The sequence below is a fragment of the Nasonia vitripennis genome, chromosome 3 (genome assembly GCF_009193385.2).
Source record: "Nasonia vitripennis strain AsymCx chromosome 3, Nvit_psr_1.1, whole genome shotgun sequence".
NCBI lineage: Eukaryota > Metazoa > Arthropoda > Insecta > Hymenoptera > Pteromalidae > Nasonia > Nasonia vitripennis.
The window spans coordinates 20,561,652-20,574,125 of record NC_045759.1 but is presented as its reverse complement, the minus strand read 5'-3'; the positions used below and the strand labels follow the sequence as shown (position 1 = coordinate 20,574,125).

The 12,474-nt window shown below is 46.4% G+C and overlaps 2 protein-coding genes across 10 annotated transcripts in view; both read right to left on the bottom strand.

Annotated features, from left to right (window-relative positions):
* The window catches only part of LOC100121375 (protein timeless homolog), a 95,780-nt gene extending 87,222 nt beyond the window's left edge, over positions 1-8,558 (bottom strand). Inside the window, exons 1-9 of one of the 5 annotated variants that reach the window (XM_031927224.2) lie at positions 4,702-5,623; positions 4,502-4,609; positions 4,242-4,371; positions 3,814-4,148; positions 3,611-3,742; positions 3,434-3,529; positions 3,193-3,356; positions 1,570-1,687; positions 223-482 (exon numbers count right to left, since the gene is read on the bottom strand). In XM_031927224.2, coding sequence (XP_031783084.1) covers positions 223-482; positions 1,570-1,687; positions 3,193-3,356; positions 3,434-3,529; positions 3,611-3,742; positions 3,814-4,148; positions 4,242-4,356 — 1,220 coding nt within the window. In that variant the 5' untranslated portion in view covers positions 4,357-4,371; positions 4,502-4,609; positions 4,702-5,623. Of the gene's footprint in view, positions 1-222; positions 483-1,569; positions 1,688-3,192; positions 3,357-3,433; positions 3,530-3,610; positions 3,743-3,813; positions 4,149-4,241; positions 4,372-4,449; positions 4,610-4,701; positions 5,624-8,539 lie in introns of those variants that run through there. The other 4 variants (XM_031927223.2, XM_032597820.1, XM_031927225.2 and 1 more) reach the window with 4 other exon arrangements.
* A 253-nt stretch (positions 8,559-8,811) lies between these two features.
* LOC100679203 (mitochondrial sodium/calcium exchanger protein-like) lies at positions 8,812-11,608 on the bottom strand. 5 transcript variants are annotated; one of them, XM_031927232.2, is made up of 10 exons: positions 11,405-11,608; positions 11,116-11,333; positions 10,727-11,064; positions 10,581-10,661; positions 10,377-10,502; positions 9,698-10,015; positions 9,511-9,629; positions 9,179-9,332; positions 9,015-9,046; positions 8,812-8,917 (listed from the first exon to the last, which is right to left on the bottom strand). In XM_031927232.2, exons 1-10 carry the CDS (start codon positions 11,456-11,458, stop codon positions 8,912-8,914), a joined length of 1,446 nt encoding a protein of 481 aa, XP_031783092.1. In that variant the 5' UTR covers positions 11,459-11,608; the 3' UTR covers positions 8,812-8,911. The 5 variants fall into 5 exon arrangements, with proteins under 5 accessions (XP_031783092.1, XP_031783089.1, XP_031783091.1 ...); XM_031927231.2 differs by having other exon boundaries at positions 8,840-8,917; positions 8,975-9,046; XM_031927229.2 differs by having other exon boundaries at positions 9,015-9,332.
* Positions 11,609-12,474: the final 866 nt, after the last annotated feature.

Here is a 12,474-nt window from a genome sequence, read left to right as displayed (position 1 = left end):
ACAGCAGTAGCTGCACTCTAGCAAACAAAATAGCCAGTCGCAAAAGAAGGCTATTTATTCAGCACCGCACAATAAAGGCTCGAGCCAATAAAAGCCGTATAGCCAGGCCATTCCACACGGCGGCAGTGCGACGCGACGATGCGTAAAACGAGTTTGGAAACTCTAAATCGCGGGCGTGACTTTTCTCCGGCCGGCCATAGTACTATCCCTTGCAGCTCTCACCTCACGTATTTCACGCGAAAGTTGTAATGGCGGTTGAAGTTCATGAAGAAGCGCAGGGCCCAGAGGTAGTGACTAGCGTCGGAGGCGACGGCGCCGGTGCCGTTGATGCAAGACCGGACGTAGCGCATCACAGGGTTGTAGGCGCCGTTCAAGAATTCCACGCAGAACTCCTTGAGAAAGAGCCGGACCGAGAGGGCTGAGATGCGCTCCTCGCCGAGGCTCATCAGCTCGTTCTTGTTCTTCCGCTTCTTCGTTTTTTGCTGCAACAACAGCGAATGTATTGAGTCATCCGCGGTAATGGCTCGGTGATGTGTATTTTTCAATGGATTAAATCTTACGAGCTATTCTCGGAAAGACGGATAAATTCATAAATGTTCGAAGTCCCACTAAAATATTCGTGAATTATTTATTTGCGATAGAAACATTTGCGTTCGTTTTACACATATTGCGCGATCGCAAACACCAAACACGACGAATATGTGATATATTTTAAAGCATGTTTGTGAAACATATACATCGCTCGAAAATCATAACTTTCCACCTGATACGAAACTCGGAGTATCGCGCATAACTTGAGCCACACACACCAGCCATCAAAACTTTCCTTATCAGTATACACCCCTAAAAAAGGAGTGAGTATTCAACAAATCCGCTCCTCAAAACAAAGAACTCTTCCACTTTTATCTCGCGCACCTCTACCCTTTCCACAACTTCCAGCAAAACATCTTAAAAACTCCTAGCCAAGAAACTCCGATCTGATTTCAATCTCGCCTCAAATTTACGACTATCCTAATGAAACGCGGATCTTCTCTACGCGAGTACGCGAGGATAAAAAAAAAAACGTCGAGCCACAGCGAACAAAACGTTATATAAACTGGATATATCCAGTAACTCCGTCGCGGGAGAGGAAAAACGCGCGAAGGTGCTTGACCCAGTTTTCGGCGAGTACAGGAGTCGGTGGGCTATATATAGCGCTCGCGCTAATTACGCCGAGATAGCCCTAATTAACAGCCGTATATTCGTTGCGGGATTCGCGTGCTTCTGGCTAATTGAATTTTTCCTTCGAGCCGCGAGCACCGATGACGAGCTTTTAAGCAGTTTCGAAGGAGGAAGCGAGAGCTTGATTTCTTGTGCTATTCTGTGAGCATTTCGACTTCTTTCACAATTTCCTGAAATTCAAAAGCGTATTATACTTTTTCTTCGAGTTTTACGCGTTGACAATGTGTACGCTCGCGATAAGCTGCGCGAGAAAATAATTACGACTCGACGTGCAAAAGTTTTTACGCCGCAGATTAAAGCCACAGCGGGACGTTAAAAACTCGAAGCATCAAGGCACATAACTCTCACCTTTGTAACGCTAAAGTTCAGGTCCTCAATTTTCTGATAAGGTTTGTGGCAGATCATCTCGTTGTCCCCGATCGCCTTCATGTTCTGCACGACGTAGGTACCTCCGAACCTCGAGTGTCTGAAAAATATGAATACGTAAGTGTGTTGAAAATGATATTTTCGAGTCCATTAAACACTCTTTTAGTCCAAAAAACTACGTAAATAATGAAGAGCGAAAAAGAATGAAGCGGAAACACCGTCGCAATAAAATCACGCCGCGATTAAATTTCGACAGAGCGGAGCGTGGCAATAAAACGACGAGTGAGACATTAGAGTTTTTGAAACAATGAATGCGTTTTTTCGGGAGGAACTGAAAATAAAGTCAAAATTGTAGTACTGCCATTAACGATTGTATGTAGGTGATAAAGGATGCGATAGAAAATCTAAAAATGTATATATTTTAGGTAGCTGTATTTTTGTAGATTAAACATTAATTTAGATTTAAACGAAACGAGACTTACAGAACAAATATCTCTCACAACGAACACTGTTATTAAAAAAGCTTTTTCACAAACAATGAAAAGGCAGGTGTAAAAAAGATCATATAACTTGTCGACTTTAAAGTGTCTACCGTTAGAGGGGTTGGCAAGCCTCGGCAACATAAAGAAGACAATAAGCCCGACATAACAGCATTATTAAAACAAAAGAGACCTCTTCTAATACAACTACAAAGCGAAAGGCAAAAAAGCTTGACAAAAAATTTCTGCAACCCGTTAACTCTTTCAGCTTCATTCAGTCGTAAAGCTTTTTCATATATTTAATATTAACAATAAAGCCGCGCCAGAGACATTCCAACTAAACACGGCAATCTTGAGACGCATATAGAAAACTTGTAGCAGTATACATTTAGCGCTCATTAGACGCTAACGCTACGGCGAAAATGCTCGAGCATTAAAATTCGCGCGCGCACCACAATAGCCATAACGCGCTCGCGTTTCCTCGAAATAGGAAGAAAAAAGAAGACGAAGAAGAAGAGTAGGAAGCACCCGAGAAAACTCGGCGACCGACTTCCTCCACACTAGTGGATGAAAGCCACGAGCGGCTCCATTGAGAGCGAAGAAGAACGAGCCGAGTGGCACGGCGTTTTTCACGCGCAAAAACTGGGTCATATTCATTAGACTTCCGCGCCGCCGGCGCGGGAAAGCCTCTTGTCCGGGATGTTTACAAGCCGCGGCTAGGTGTGACGAGGCGAGAATTGCCGCTGCTGTTGCTGTCCTCCTCATGAGAAAAAGCTGCGGCAGTCGAATTACAAATTGTCCAGTGTTTTTCTGCCTGAAGAGTAGCGTTGCTGGCTGGTTTAGTTGTGCGATGCTGCGGGACTTTGCGGGAGCTTTTACGAGCGGATCGTGGAATTTTTAATGACGTTGTTTGCGCTTTACCTTCGTATTCGTACGTTTGTTTTGGAGGTTCGCGGTTAAAGTTGTTTGTTTCTGTGCTGAGGATTTGGTATTTACACGATTGTTAATGCTGGAAATTTGAAAGCGTTCGCGAACGTTGTTTCGGAGTTCGAGTTGAATAAATTAATTTGAAAACTACAGATTTATTCGCGATAAAGTATTGGAATTTATAAAGATGTAATTATACCTCGATCCAGCATATTTCTTCATTTTGGCCAGCTTTTCAGCTTGCTCTTTTTGTCGCATGAGCACAAGTCTTGCTTCTTCAGCTTCTTTCTCATGATTACTGCGCTGCAGTCCAACTCTGGCAAGCCTCGCAGGATTCTGACCTTGCAGCATGAATGCAATTATCTGAAAGCAATATGTAAATGAACAACGTTTCAGAGCAACAGTTTAATTATAAACAAGGTTTGACAATAAAAAATTACTTCTAATATTTGCATATGGTATTGCTGCTCTTTACTAGAGCTGGCAATGTACACAAGTAGTTCAGTTACACCAGTTGTGTTGAGAGCAAATAATACCTGAAACAAGGATAATCATGAAATTGCATCGTAAATTGATCAATACTGTGTTATAGAAACACAAATGTATAGTAGCTTCACCTCATCGTGAATGGATGTATCATTATCTGTTCTGTTTTCAGAGTCACTTGCAGGTACTCGTAATACATTCCGTATCAGAGTGAGTATCCTTTCCATTATCATCTCATTCTCTTCTCCTCGCTCTTCACTTTCCTGTAAATCAAAGAGTATTGGTTCATACTTGTTGCAAAGATATTTAGAATTTACCTATGCAACTGACTTACGATGGTTAAAATATTCTTCATCTTTTCGTGTATAATACCCCAAACTGCATCATTTGCCATAGCACTCTTGTACTCTTGTAGATGCGACAGTATCTGGAGATAATAACTCCGAGTAATTTTTTCTGATGGAAGTTCCTCATTGTATACCATCAATGCAGGACTGGTCAAGTTGATCAATAATCTCAAAAGTACATTCCACAACTCTGTTTTGTTGACATGCTCTACAAATATTTTCAGTAAATCTCTTTGTAGTAATTTTGAATGTCCAAGATAACGTCGAACAGAATGAATATCGTCATCCCTTTTCAGATATCTGATCAAGTCTTTGAGGACCTCTGTAAAAAACAGTTTATTTACAATTAATGTGAAAATTTGGGGAGAAACTTTTTTGTCAATGGCCGTGTATCAGTTTTAAAATGTCAATTTACCTATAGCATTTTTGTCCAAGAGAAACTTATTTCCATCGTTGTAACCAAGAGCATCACAGGTTGCTGTTAACTCAGCGTAAATCACATCTGATATCTGAAGTGCTGCAGCTGTCATTTTGACTGATTATCGCTACAAAATAAGCATCATCAAAATATAGTTGGAATTATCAAAGTAATTCAGATTAGATTGTAGGAAAAACCATGAAACCATGAGTAATGAAGAGAGAGACTAATTTCTAATAACAAACGAATGGAAATACTTCTCTAACTGTTGAAAAAAATACTTTTTGCCGTGAAAAACCAACCCAATATCGGCAAATGCTTAACAAAAACTTGGTAAGCAAGCTGTCAACAAAAATCTCGCCATACTATCAACGAAAAGGAACAAAATATAAACACGACATTCCTATACAAGTGTCAAAATCCAATGTCGGAGGTTAAATTTCCGAGAACTACTCACGGACTTCTCTCGGCTCGACACCAACAACAACTGCACCGACAGATAAACTTTGTTCACTCGATAAACGTCAAAATCATGCACGTATCACAACAAAAACACTGCATAGCGGCGACTGACCTGACACGCGAGTACAACATCAACCGCATGCTGCCATCGAGCCGCTGCTCCGCGCGAAAACGCGGGAAAGCAGTCGATTGGTCGGCGGCCATATTGCCCGGCAAATTCAAACGCGTCTCTTCTAACTTCCAATTAAACTACAAGAAACGTTCTCAACACTCGACTATTATCATACGTAAATCGAAAAGTTACGCTCGATAAAGCAATAATAGCCCTCCCGCAAGCAAGTAAATCGCGCAAAAGACAAACGGAAAGAGTGCGAGCCTGTAGCTCCTCGAAACTTTGCTTATCTCGCAGACAACCAAGTCGCAACTCGCTCCCTAATTAATTAGCGGCTTTGTCCCCGTCATAAAGCTGTCATCCGGGACGTTCTTTTGAAGACTCTCGGCCCCTTATCGGGACTCGCCGTCGCCGCGCGCTGAGGGACAGCTTAAAACGCGGGACGATAACGTCGCCGCCGCGACTGTCTGAGTGCGCGTCTGCGAGGGTGCGGAATGAATGCGCGCGAGCGGTATAAAGAGTTGAGAGTTGCGAGGAGGGAAGAAGGTTGATGTTTGGATAGAGGGGATGTCAGGGCTAATCCTGGGAATTATGCCGGGAGAGTGACTTTTTGTCGGAGGGTATATATAAGGGATGAAAGTCTTTGTCAATTATGGGCTGCCTTCCCTGCGAGTGTGTCTGGAGGATTGTTGCGGGAGAGATATAATTGAATTGATTAGGTACGGATGATGGGTATGCGCTGCGTTTGTTTTTCGGTACCAAGCGGATTTTTGCATGCAGAGTCGTCGAAAAGTACGGTATTGTCTCTGGAGGAATGACTAGAGTTACAATCAACTTAGTTTATTTGTTTGCCAAGTCAAGCATTTAAGTTTATTTGAAAAACGAATATCTTAAAACTTAAAACTTTTTCTAGTTTTCTTTTTCTTTTTTTTTTTTTTTCAATTTATGTCATTTGCCGTTTGTGTGTGATTTTTATTATTTGCGGTCTTGTGCTAGTTGAAGTTTAGTGTAGTTTGTTTTGTTTTCAGAATCTCGTGTTCTTTGAGAATCCACACAGGTTAAACATGTCCAGTACGATGGAAAGGCAGCCTCAGCATCACCAGAGTACGACAAGGAATTATTATGCTCCGAAACAGTGGGTCCCCAGGACGGAGAGATCGGCAGGTCAGTTTCAAGACCGAGGAAATCGAGCTCATCAAGGTATTTATATTTTCATTTGCGAATTTTTAAAAAAATTTCTATAATCTAATATTGTATTATTCGTTTTTCAGCGCACGGACAGGCGCCAGATGCCGCGTCTACGGTCAGAAGCTCAAGGAGAATGCCGATGTCCAACCCATTATCGTAATGTTGTCCAAAGTACGAAATAAAATATACAGCAAAGGAGCATTGACTAAATCAAATTTTTTTAAAAAGCGAGAACCTGCCGTCAACACGGATCGATTCTCAGATAGAAGCAATATCCATCGAAAAGTTGAAATTCCCTCATCGACTCGGCAAGCTCGCGCTGAGCGGGAGAAAAGTTTCGAGCGATCGACGATTCGCCAGCTCGCAGCTGCGAATAATGCCCTCTGCGTGTATTATATACGCGCTCGCGGGAGGGTCGCGCAGGGCGCTTGAATTTGCATAAAATTAGTTTTGCACGCCTGTGCAAGCCACCTCGAAATTGACCCCGATCCGTCCTTAATCATCGGCCCCAGCATCTGTTACACTAATGAATGTCGTACTTGCATCCGCGCGCGTAATTGCCTCGGATTTATTCGAACGTCGAGAGAGAGCTGTGTACAGCGAGCCGCTGCTGCTCGTTGTTATATTATAACACGAGTATAGTCCCGAGAATCGCAACGAGGACGTGATTATTCATTCGCGAGGCTTGCGGACATGCGTTATCGTCGAGGGCCTCGAGCTTGACAATATATACGCGATGTCTTTGTATTATAATGCGATGATACGTTATTGTTACGTGTGTAGCGATGGACATTTTAGCTTTACGGCGCTCGTTAAAATTTTTTTCATTTCGCTCTGGTTGCTCCGGAAATATTCATAAAATACAAACGCGCATGCGTATTTATAGCGGACCGTTTGGTTATTATCCGAAATCCATCAAAATTTCATCGCGCAAGTATTCCATGTTTGCCAAACGAGCGAGATTCATGTCGCCTTCATAATCGACGAAATGAAATACACACCGCGCGCGTTTCATTCGACACGGAGGGATAAAAGTGTAAACATCGGGTAATATATAAATACGGGATAGTTCACGATTCCCTCGTCACTTAAGCGTTAAACAAACTCCCTTCCGTCGCTTTAAGCCTCTCTCTCTCTCTCTCTCTCTCTCTCTCTCTCTCTCTCTCTCTCTCTCTCTCTCTCTCGCGTCCGAACTTTTAGCCCCCCAAGTTCGGCGAAACTTTCCTGTTAGTCTAATCCGTCGCTTTAATGCAACAATGCATTAAAGCGCCGAGTGCAACCGCGTCGGGAGTAGCAGTACACGCGTGTGCATTATGACGTGTAGCGAGGGAAATTAGCATAAACAGAAGTTGTGGCGTGAAGCTTGAGTGATGATATCTAAAATTATTGAAATCGAAGCTCACCGAAAGCTCGCTCTATCCGTATCCAAACAAACACGCTCGCGAAGTCAAAGCTCGCAATATCCCGGAACCATTTTCGAATCCATTCGTTATTATAAAGCTCCGGCCGAAACCTAACCCAGCCAGAGTCGTCGGCCGATGCACATTCAAAATACGCGTTAACATTCAGCTGCGAGTCGTGCCCCGTAAAATGCGCGAAAACATTTCGCCTCGCACACACACACACACACACATACTCTCGGCCTTTTTTCCTCTCAATACTGGGCCGCCGCGTATAACGAGGACAAAACGAACGGTGGGAAAAAAACGAAAACTACTCGCTGCAGCGCTGCATCACTTTGGCTAAAAGCAAAAACAGAACACAACGGCCCCGGTGTATGTGTGTGTGTGTGTGTGTGTGTGCCATCAATTTTGTTTCGAGCTCATCTGCGAGCTTGTTGTACGTATAAAGTGTGCGCAATTAAAGAGAGCGAGGCATTAAAATGAGTGGAATACACTCGCGTATGTGTAACTTTCGGATTAAGCGGAAGCCGCGATTTTTATTCTAGCGCTGTACACGAGAGGAGGAGGTTCGAGTGTATGATGGTGCTGATGAAAAGTGTAGGGCGTGTAGAGGATTCGTGGAAATGAAGCGTTTCTTGTGCATTAAAGAGTATTTATTCGGGATGTATATTGCGATCGTTTATTTGCTGACCTGCAGAGGATGTGTGTATGAGTGTGTGTGTGTGCGTGTGCCCGTGTGTGTGTGTGTTTTTTTTCATCTGCAAATGTTCCTTTTCAAGGGATTTCATATATTTTTTGATATTTCAATGCGTAGAGGGATATTCGATATTTGTGCGGAGATCGAGTGAGGGTGTATATGTATAGCTGGACTCCTGTACGGTGAAATTTTTACGCATAACTTGGAGAGCTTCAATAGTGGACGTGTGCTCATTGTTCGTATTCAAGTTTTTCTCAGCTGATGTCTCTTCTGCTCGACGGAATACCCTCGAGCGCGAGTGTGCGAGGTATATGTTCTTTCAGAGAATTTAAGCTCAAGACGTGTCGCGCAAAGGCTATAGAACTGCTTCGCAGTAAAATTCATTTCCGGGAAAAATAGTTGGCAGCTATTTCGATATTTATAACTTTATTACTTCAATCGCTTCCCAACACATCATCGGGTCGGTGATCGGTGCCCAAGGGATGAATAAAGTGCACCTCGCTGAGCACGTTGATGAGCATGAAAGCCGCGTAAACGCTGTAGAGCAGGTAGCCGTAGGACTTCCTAGCGACGAAGCCCGTCGTGCAGAGATAGATCATCGAGCTGACCAGGGAGATGAGGAGAAAAGCCAGACATCCGGGAGCCATGTCGCTTGTACGGATGCGTATCTTCAGCTCGGAGCTTCGAGCCGCCGATATGCCGAAAGTCAGACCAAGTCCCAACAGAGTGTTGAACATCGGACCTCCGAAGCAGGCGGAGAAACCCATGCGAGGGTAGCCCTTTCGGGCGATCGTTACGTTGGATATCAGGTCTGCAAATAAAACAGAAAAATTACGGCCGCATCGGTCAAATAAATTTCGAACGATACCTGCAACCCATCCGCAAACGAGCAGTAGTAATCATCGCACCCCCAAAATCCAGCAGCTGACTAGCCCTCTCCCTATGCATACAACATCGTCATAAAGTGTCTTGGTGCCCTGCACCCCATCAGCTCGGCTCGCCGCGGCTCGCGCGTAATTAGTCCGTCCGCGCGTCCCCGCACACACATCGCGTGGAAGCGAAAAGTATTTACCGCCAACGCTGTTGCCCCAGGCGAGTAGGGTGATGCCGAGCATAGCATCGGAGATGCCACTGGCGAAGCCGACGCACTCCAGCACGGCCATCACTTCCTGGGCGACCGCGTAAACGACCAGCATCGCCGTCAGGAATCCCACAAACGCCAGAGCCTGCGATTGATGGACATGTATCACGATGGACTGCCCGATATGTTCGATATTGCACGGTAGGTACGGCCTCGCGACCCTTTGTTCGGCCGATGGGGTGGAATTTTTTTTTTCTGGGTTTTATTTTCAAAGGATTGAGTGTGCGTCTGGTTTTTAGGGCGATTTTTTCTGCGGAGCTTACGTTGTGGTACTTGGGGATCCGATCCACGGCAGTCGTGCAGAAGATGAGCAGCGCGATCGCAGTGGTGCAGCAGAAGAAGGCGAGCATCAGAGGAACGGGTCCCAGCCGCGCGTCCCACACTGTCAATCGAGCGATAATTAACTTCCCAGGTTCTCCATCAACCTCAGCTGAAAGTCACACGACTCACACTCGAGCACGCAAAGGGCGACGAGGGGCGTCAGCCAAATCTGCGCGCAGTTGAGCAGTTTCGACCAGCCGCGTTTCTCGGCCGTCTCGTTGACGACCGGCACGCAGAGTTGAAGGACCAGCATGAAGGGCGCCCGCAGCACCAGCAGCAGCTTCACCGTCGGCTTAGAGCGACGCCACTCGTCCAGGTTTATGGGGCTGGCGTCGTAGAAGAATTCGCGGACGAGTCCGCGAGGCCTCGACGTGGACGGGGGTGGAGGGAGGACGGAACCGGTTGCTGCAGCGCCTTCCCGCTCGACCTCGCGAGTGATGGCGACGTCTGAGGTGCGGGATGTTGGTTTTGTTACGATATAACGCTGTGTCTGTGTGATTGGCTGAGAGTAAAAATAATGAAATAGTTTTCATTTCTTCTATATCTAGGCTCCATAAGCGCGAAGAAGAACCCTGGTATACTCGAAGCTATATCCCAGAAACTCGATCGTCGGCGAGTAAACCAAGAGCCAATCGCGCGCGCAGCCTTGCAAGAATCATCAGTGGGTATATACCTATAGGCGTTCGTAAAGCCTCTCCCTCGCGTGTAACACAATATCGAGTGTAACTCCCAAGCAAATTTATACACTATATACAGCATCATCAGCGGGTAAAACTCGGTCAAAGTAAACGGAAACTCCTCGGCTCACCGAGTTTCGCCTGGACGTCGAAGGCTCGCGAGCGCAGCGGCCTCGGCAGCGGTGCTCCCGAGTCCGAGCGACGATTCTCCACGAAGGCCCGCAGTACCTCCGGGTCCTGCAGCCTTGGCATACGCTCTACGGCGTGTATAACCATCAGAGTAGTCCTCCCCCAGCCATAGTCCGCTTCATTTATTTATTTATTTTGATACTTGCTGTTGCGACGGTCGCGACGGTTCTCCGCTTTTTGCATCGACACCACCACCACGATGAACAGGACGTAGATGAGGATGCAGCCTTTTTTGGAAAGTCAAGTTGGTTCCGCGATCGAGTAATCGTTTTTCAAGAGAGAATCAACGCACTGAGAGCCTCCCACAGGTGCACCACGTCGTCGCCCACGACGTAGCTGATCCAGCAGGCGGCCAGGATGTAGAAGCAGGCGTCCCGGACAAAGTACCTGGGCTGCAGTCGAAAGGGCGAGCAGACGACGACGGAGCCGGCGATAATGGCCGTGACGAAGACGCCGGCGCCGATGAGCTCGGTGAACATGATCAGCCGCTCGTCCTCGCTCGTCACCAGCGACGTGAAGATGTCCGGCGAGCCGTTGCCGAAGGCCAGGATCGTCACGCCCGCGATGTTCTCCGACAGCCTCAGCACCGAGGCGATGATCGAGAGCGACGGGCAGAAGCTGCGACGGAAGCTGTGTCTTGTATGAATAAAACAATGAAACGAAGATAGTATAGTGTCATACAAGGTGTCGGCGGTGGTGCCCAGAACGAGGAACAGATAGAGCAGCCAGAGGACCAGCAGCGCGAGTCCGAGGGCAAACACGGCCGAGCTCTCGGTGCCGAAGCTGCAGAAGAGCAGAGTCGGGTAGGGCACAAAGGAGTCGACGCGGCAGTCATCGGTCTTGCGGACCCAGTCGCAGCGCTCGCTCACCGGAATTTGCCAAACGTACGAGCAGTCGTCCTCGAAGCCGAGCAAACAACCGATTAAACTTCCATCGCTAGCATATAAGTACCCAACTTGCGGGATCTCACCTCGCGGACCTGCAGACCGCCGTGGAGGGGCTTCGGCTCGCCTGGCCACCTCATTCTTCTCGTCTGTTACTTATAAGCTTCTTTCGAGACGGAACTTGGTGAAAAATTCCCGAGCGAAAAACTGGGTTTGCTTGTTGTTTACGCGAGGGCGTCAGTTGTTTCGGGGTTAGCGTGCGTTTTACACTTTTTTTTTATTTTATTTTATTTTTTTTTTTTTTTTCAAGACGCGGGAAAAAGCAACCGACCGGTATATCCCTCCACTGCCTCGCGGATAAGCAGCAGCCTCATCTCCATCCAGTAGCTCATTGTTTTAAGAAGTAACACTCTCGCGCGCGCCGCTCTCACTGCCGCGCGCAATTTGCATTGCAAAAACAGGCGAGTCGAAAATCCGTAACAAACACAGGCCCCGGGCTCTCTCTCTCTCTCTCTCTCTCTCTCTCTTGACTATGAGGTTTACTCGGTGCTGCTGAAAAAATACGCGAGACGTGAACATGCATAGAAACGGAGCGTGAGAAGGGATAGAGGCCATATAATGGGCAGCCGAGAGTGGCTCATTAGAGTCGCTCTCGCTCGCGCGCACGCGGAGAAAGAGGATATACGAAGAATCGAGGCGACGAGGAGTGCGGACTTTTTCGAAAGAAAACAGCCGACCGAGAGGAGAGCGGTTTTTTTTAAATTAATTTTTCGCTCTATCAATTTTTGAATATCGCCCGGGAGCGCTAGTTTGCATACGCGCGCGTTCGCTTATGTTTTATATAGAATAAACGAAATTTACAATTCGCCAGAGAGTCGGCTGCCGCCGGGGGTGTATTAATTTCTGTTTGCACACGCGCGTTTCGTTTTCCATCAGCGGCGAAATAAATGTTATTTATGTATACACTTACTTTTCGAGACGATCATGGTATAGCGGCTGGTAAACACGTCTGGTTTTATACGATGCAGTGCGCGGATAGATGCGGCTGTACGGCTCTCATCAGTCGAGGATTTTCATTGACCTGTAAATATTTAATAAACGCCGTGGAACGCAGCCGTGCGGGTAGGCTAGGGGGCGATATTGAAATTTCCACTTT

Excerpts from the sequence above, each read along its gene's own strand:
- LOC100679203 (XM_031927228.2), bottom strand. The coding sequence starts at position 11,458 with ATGAGGTGGCCAGGCGAGCCGAAGCCCCTCCACGGCGGTCTGCAGGTC. Across the intron at positions 11,334-11,404 it reads GCGGTCTGCAGGTCCGCGAG|GACGACTGCTCGTACGTTTG; the intron begins GTGAGATCCCGC and ends CTCGGCTTCGAG. Across the intron at positions 9,630-9,697 it reads CGCCCTTTGCGTGCTCGAGT|TGTGGGACGCGCGGCTGGGA; the intron begins GTGAGTCGTGTG and ends CTCGATTGACAG.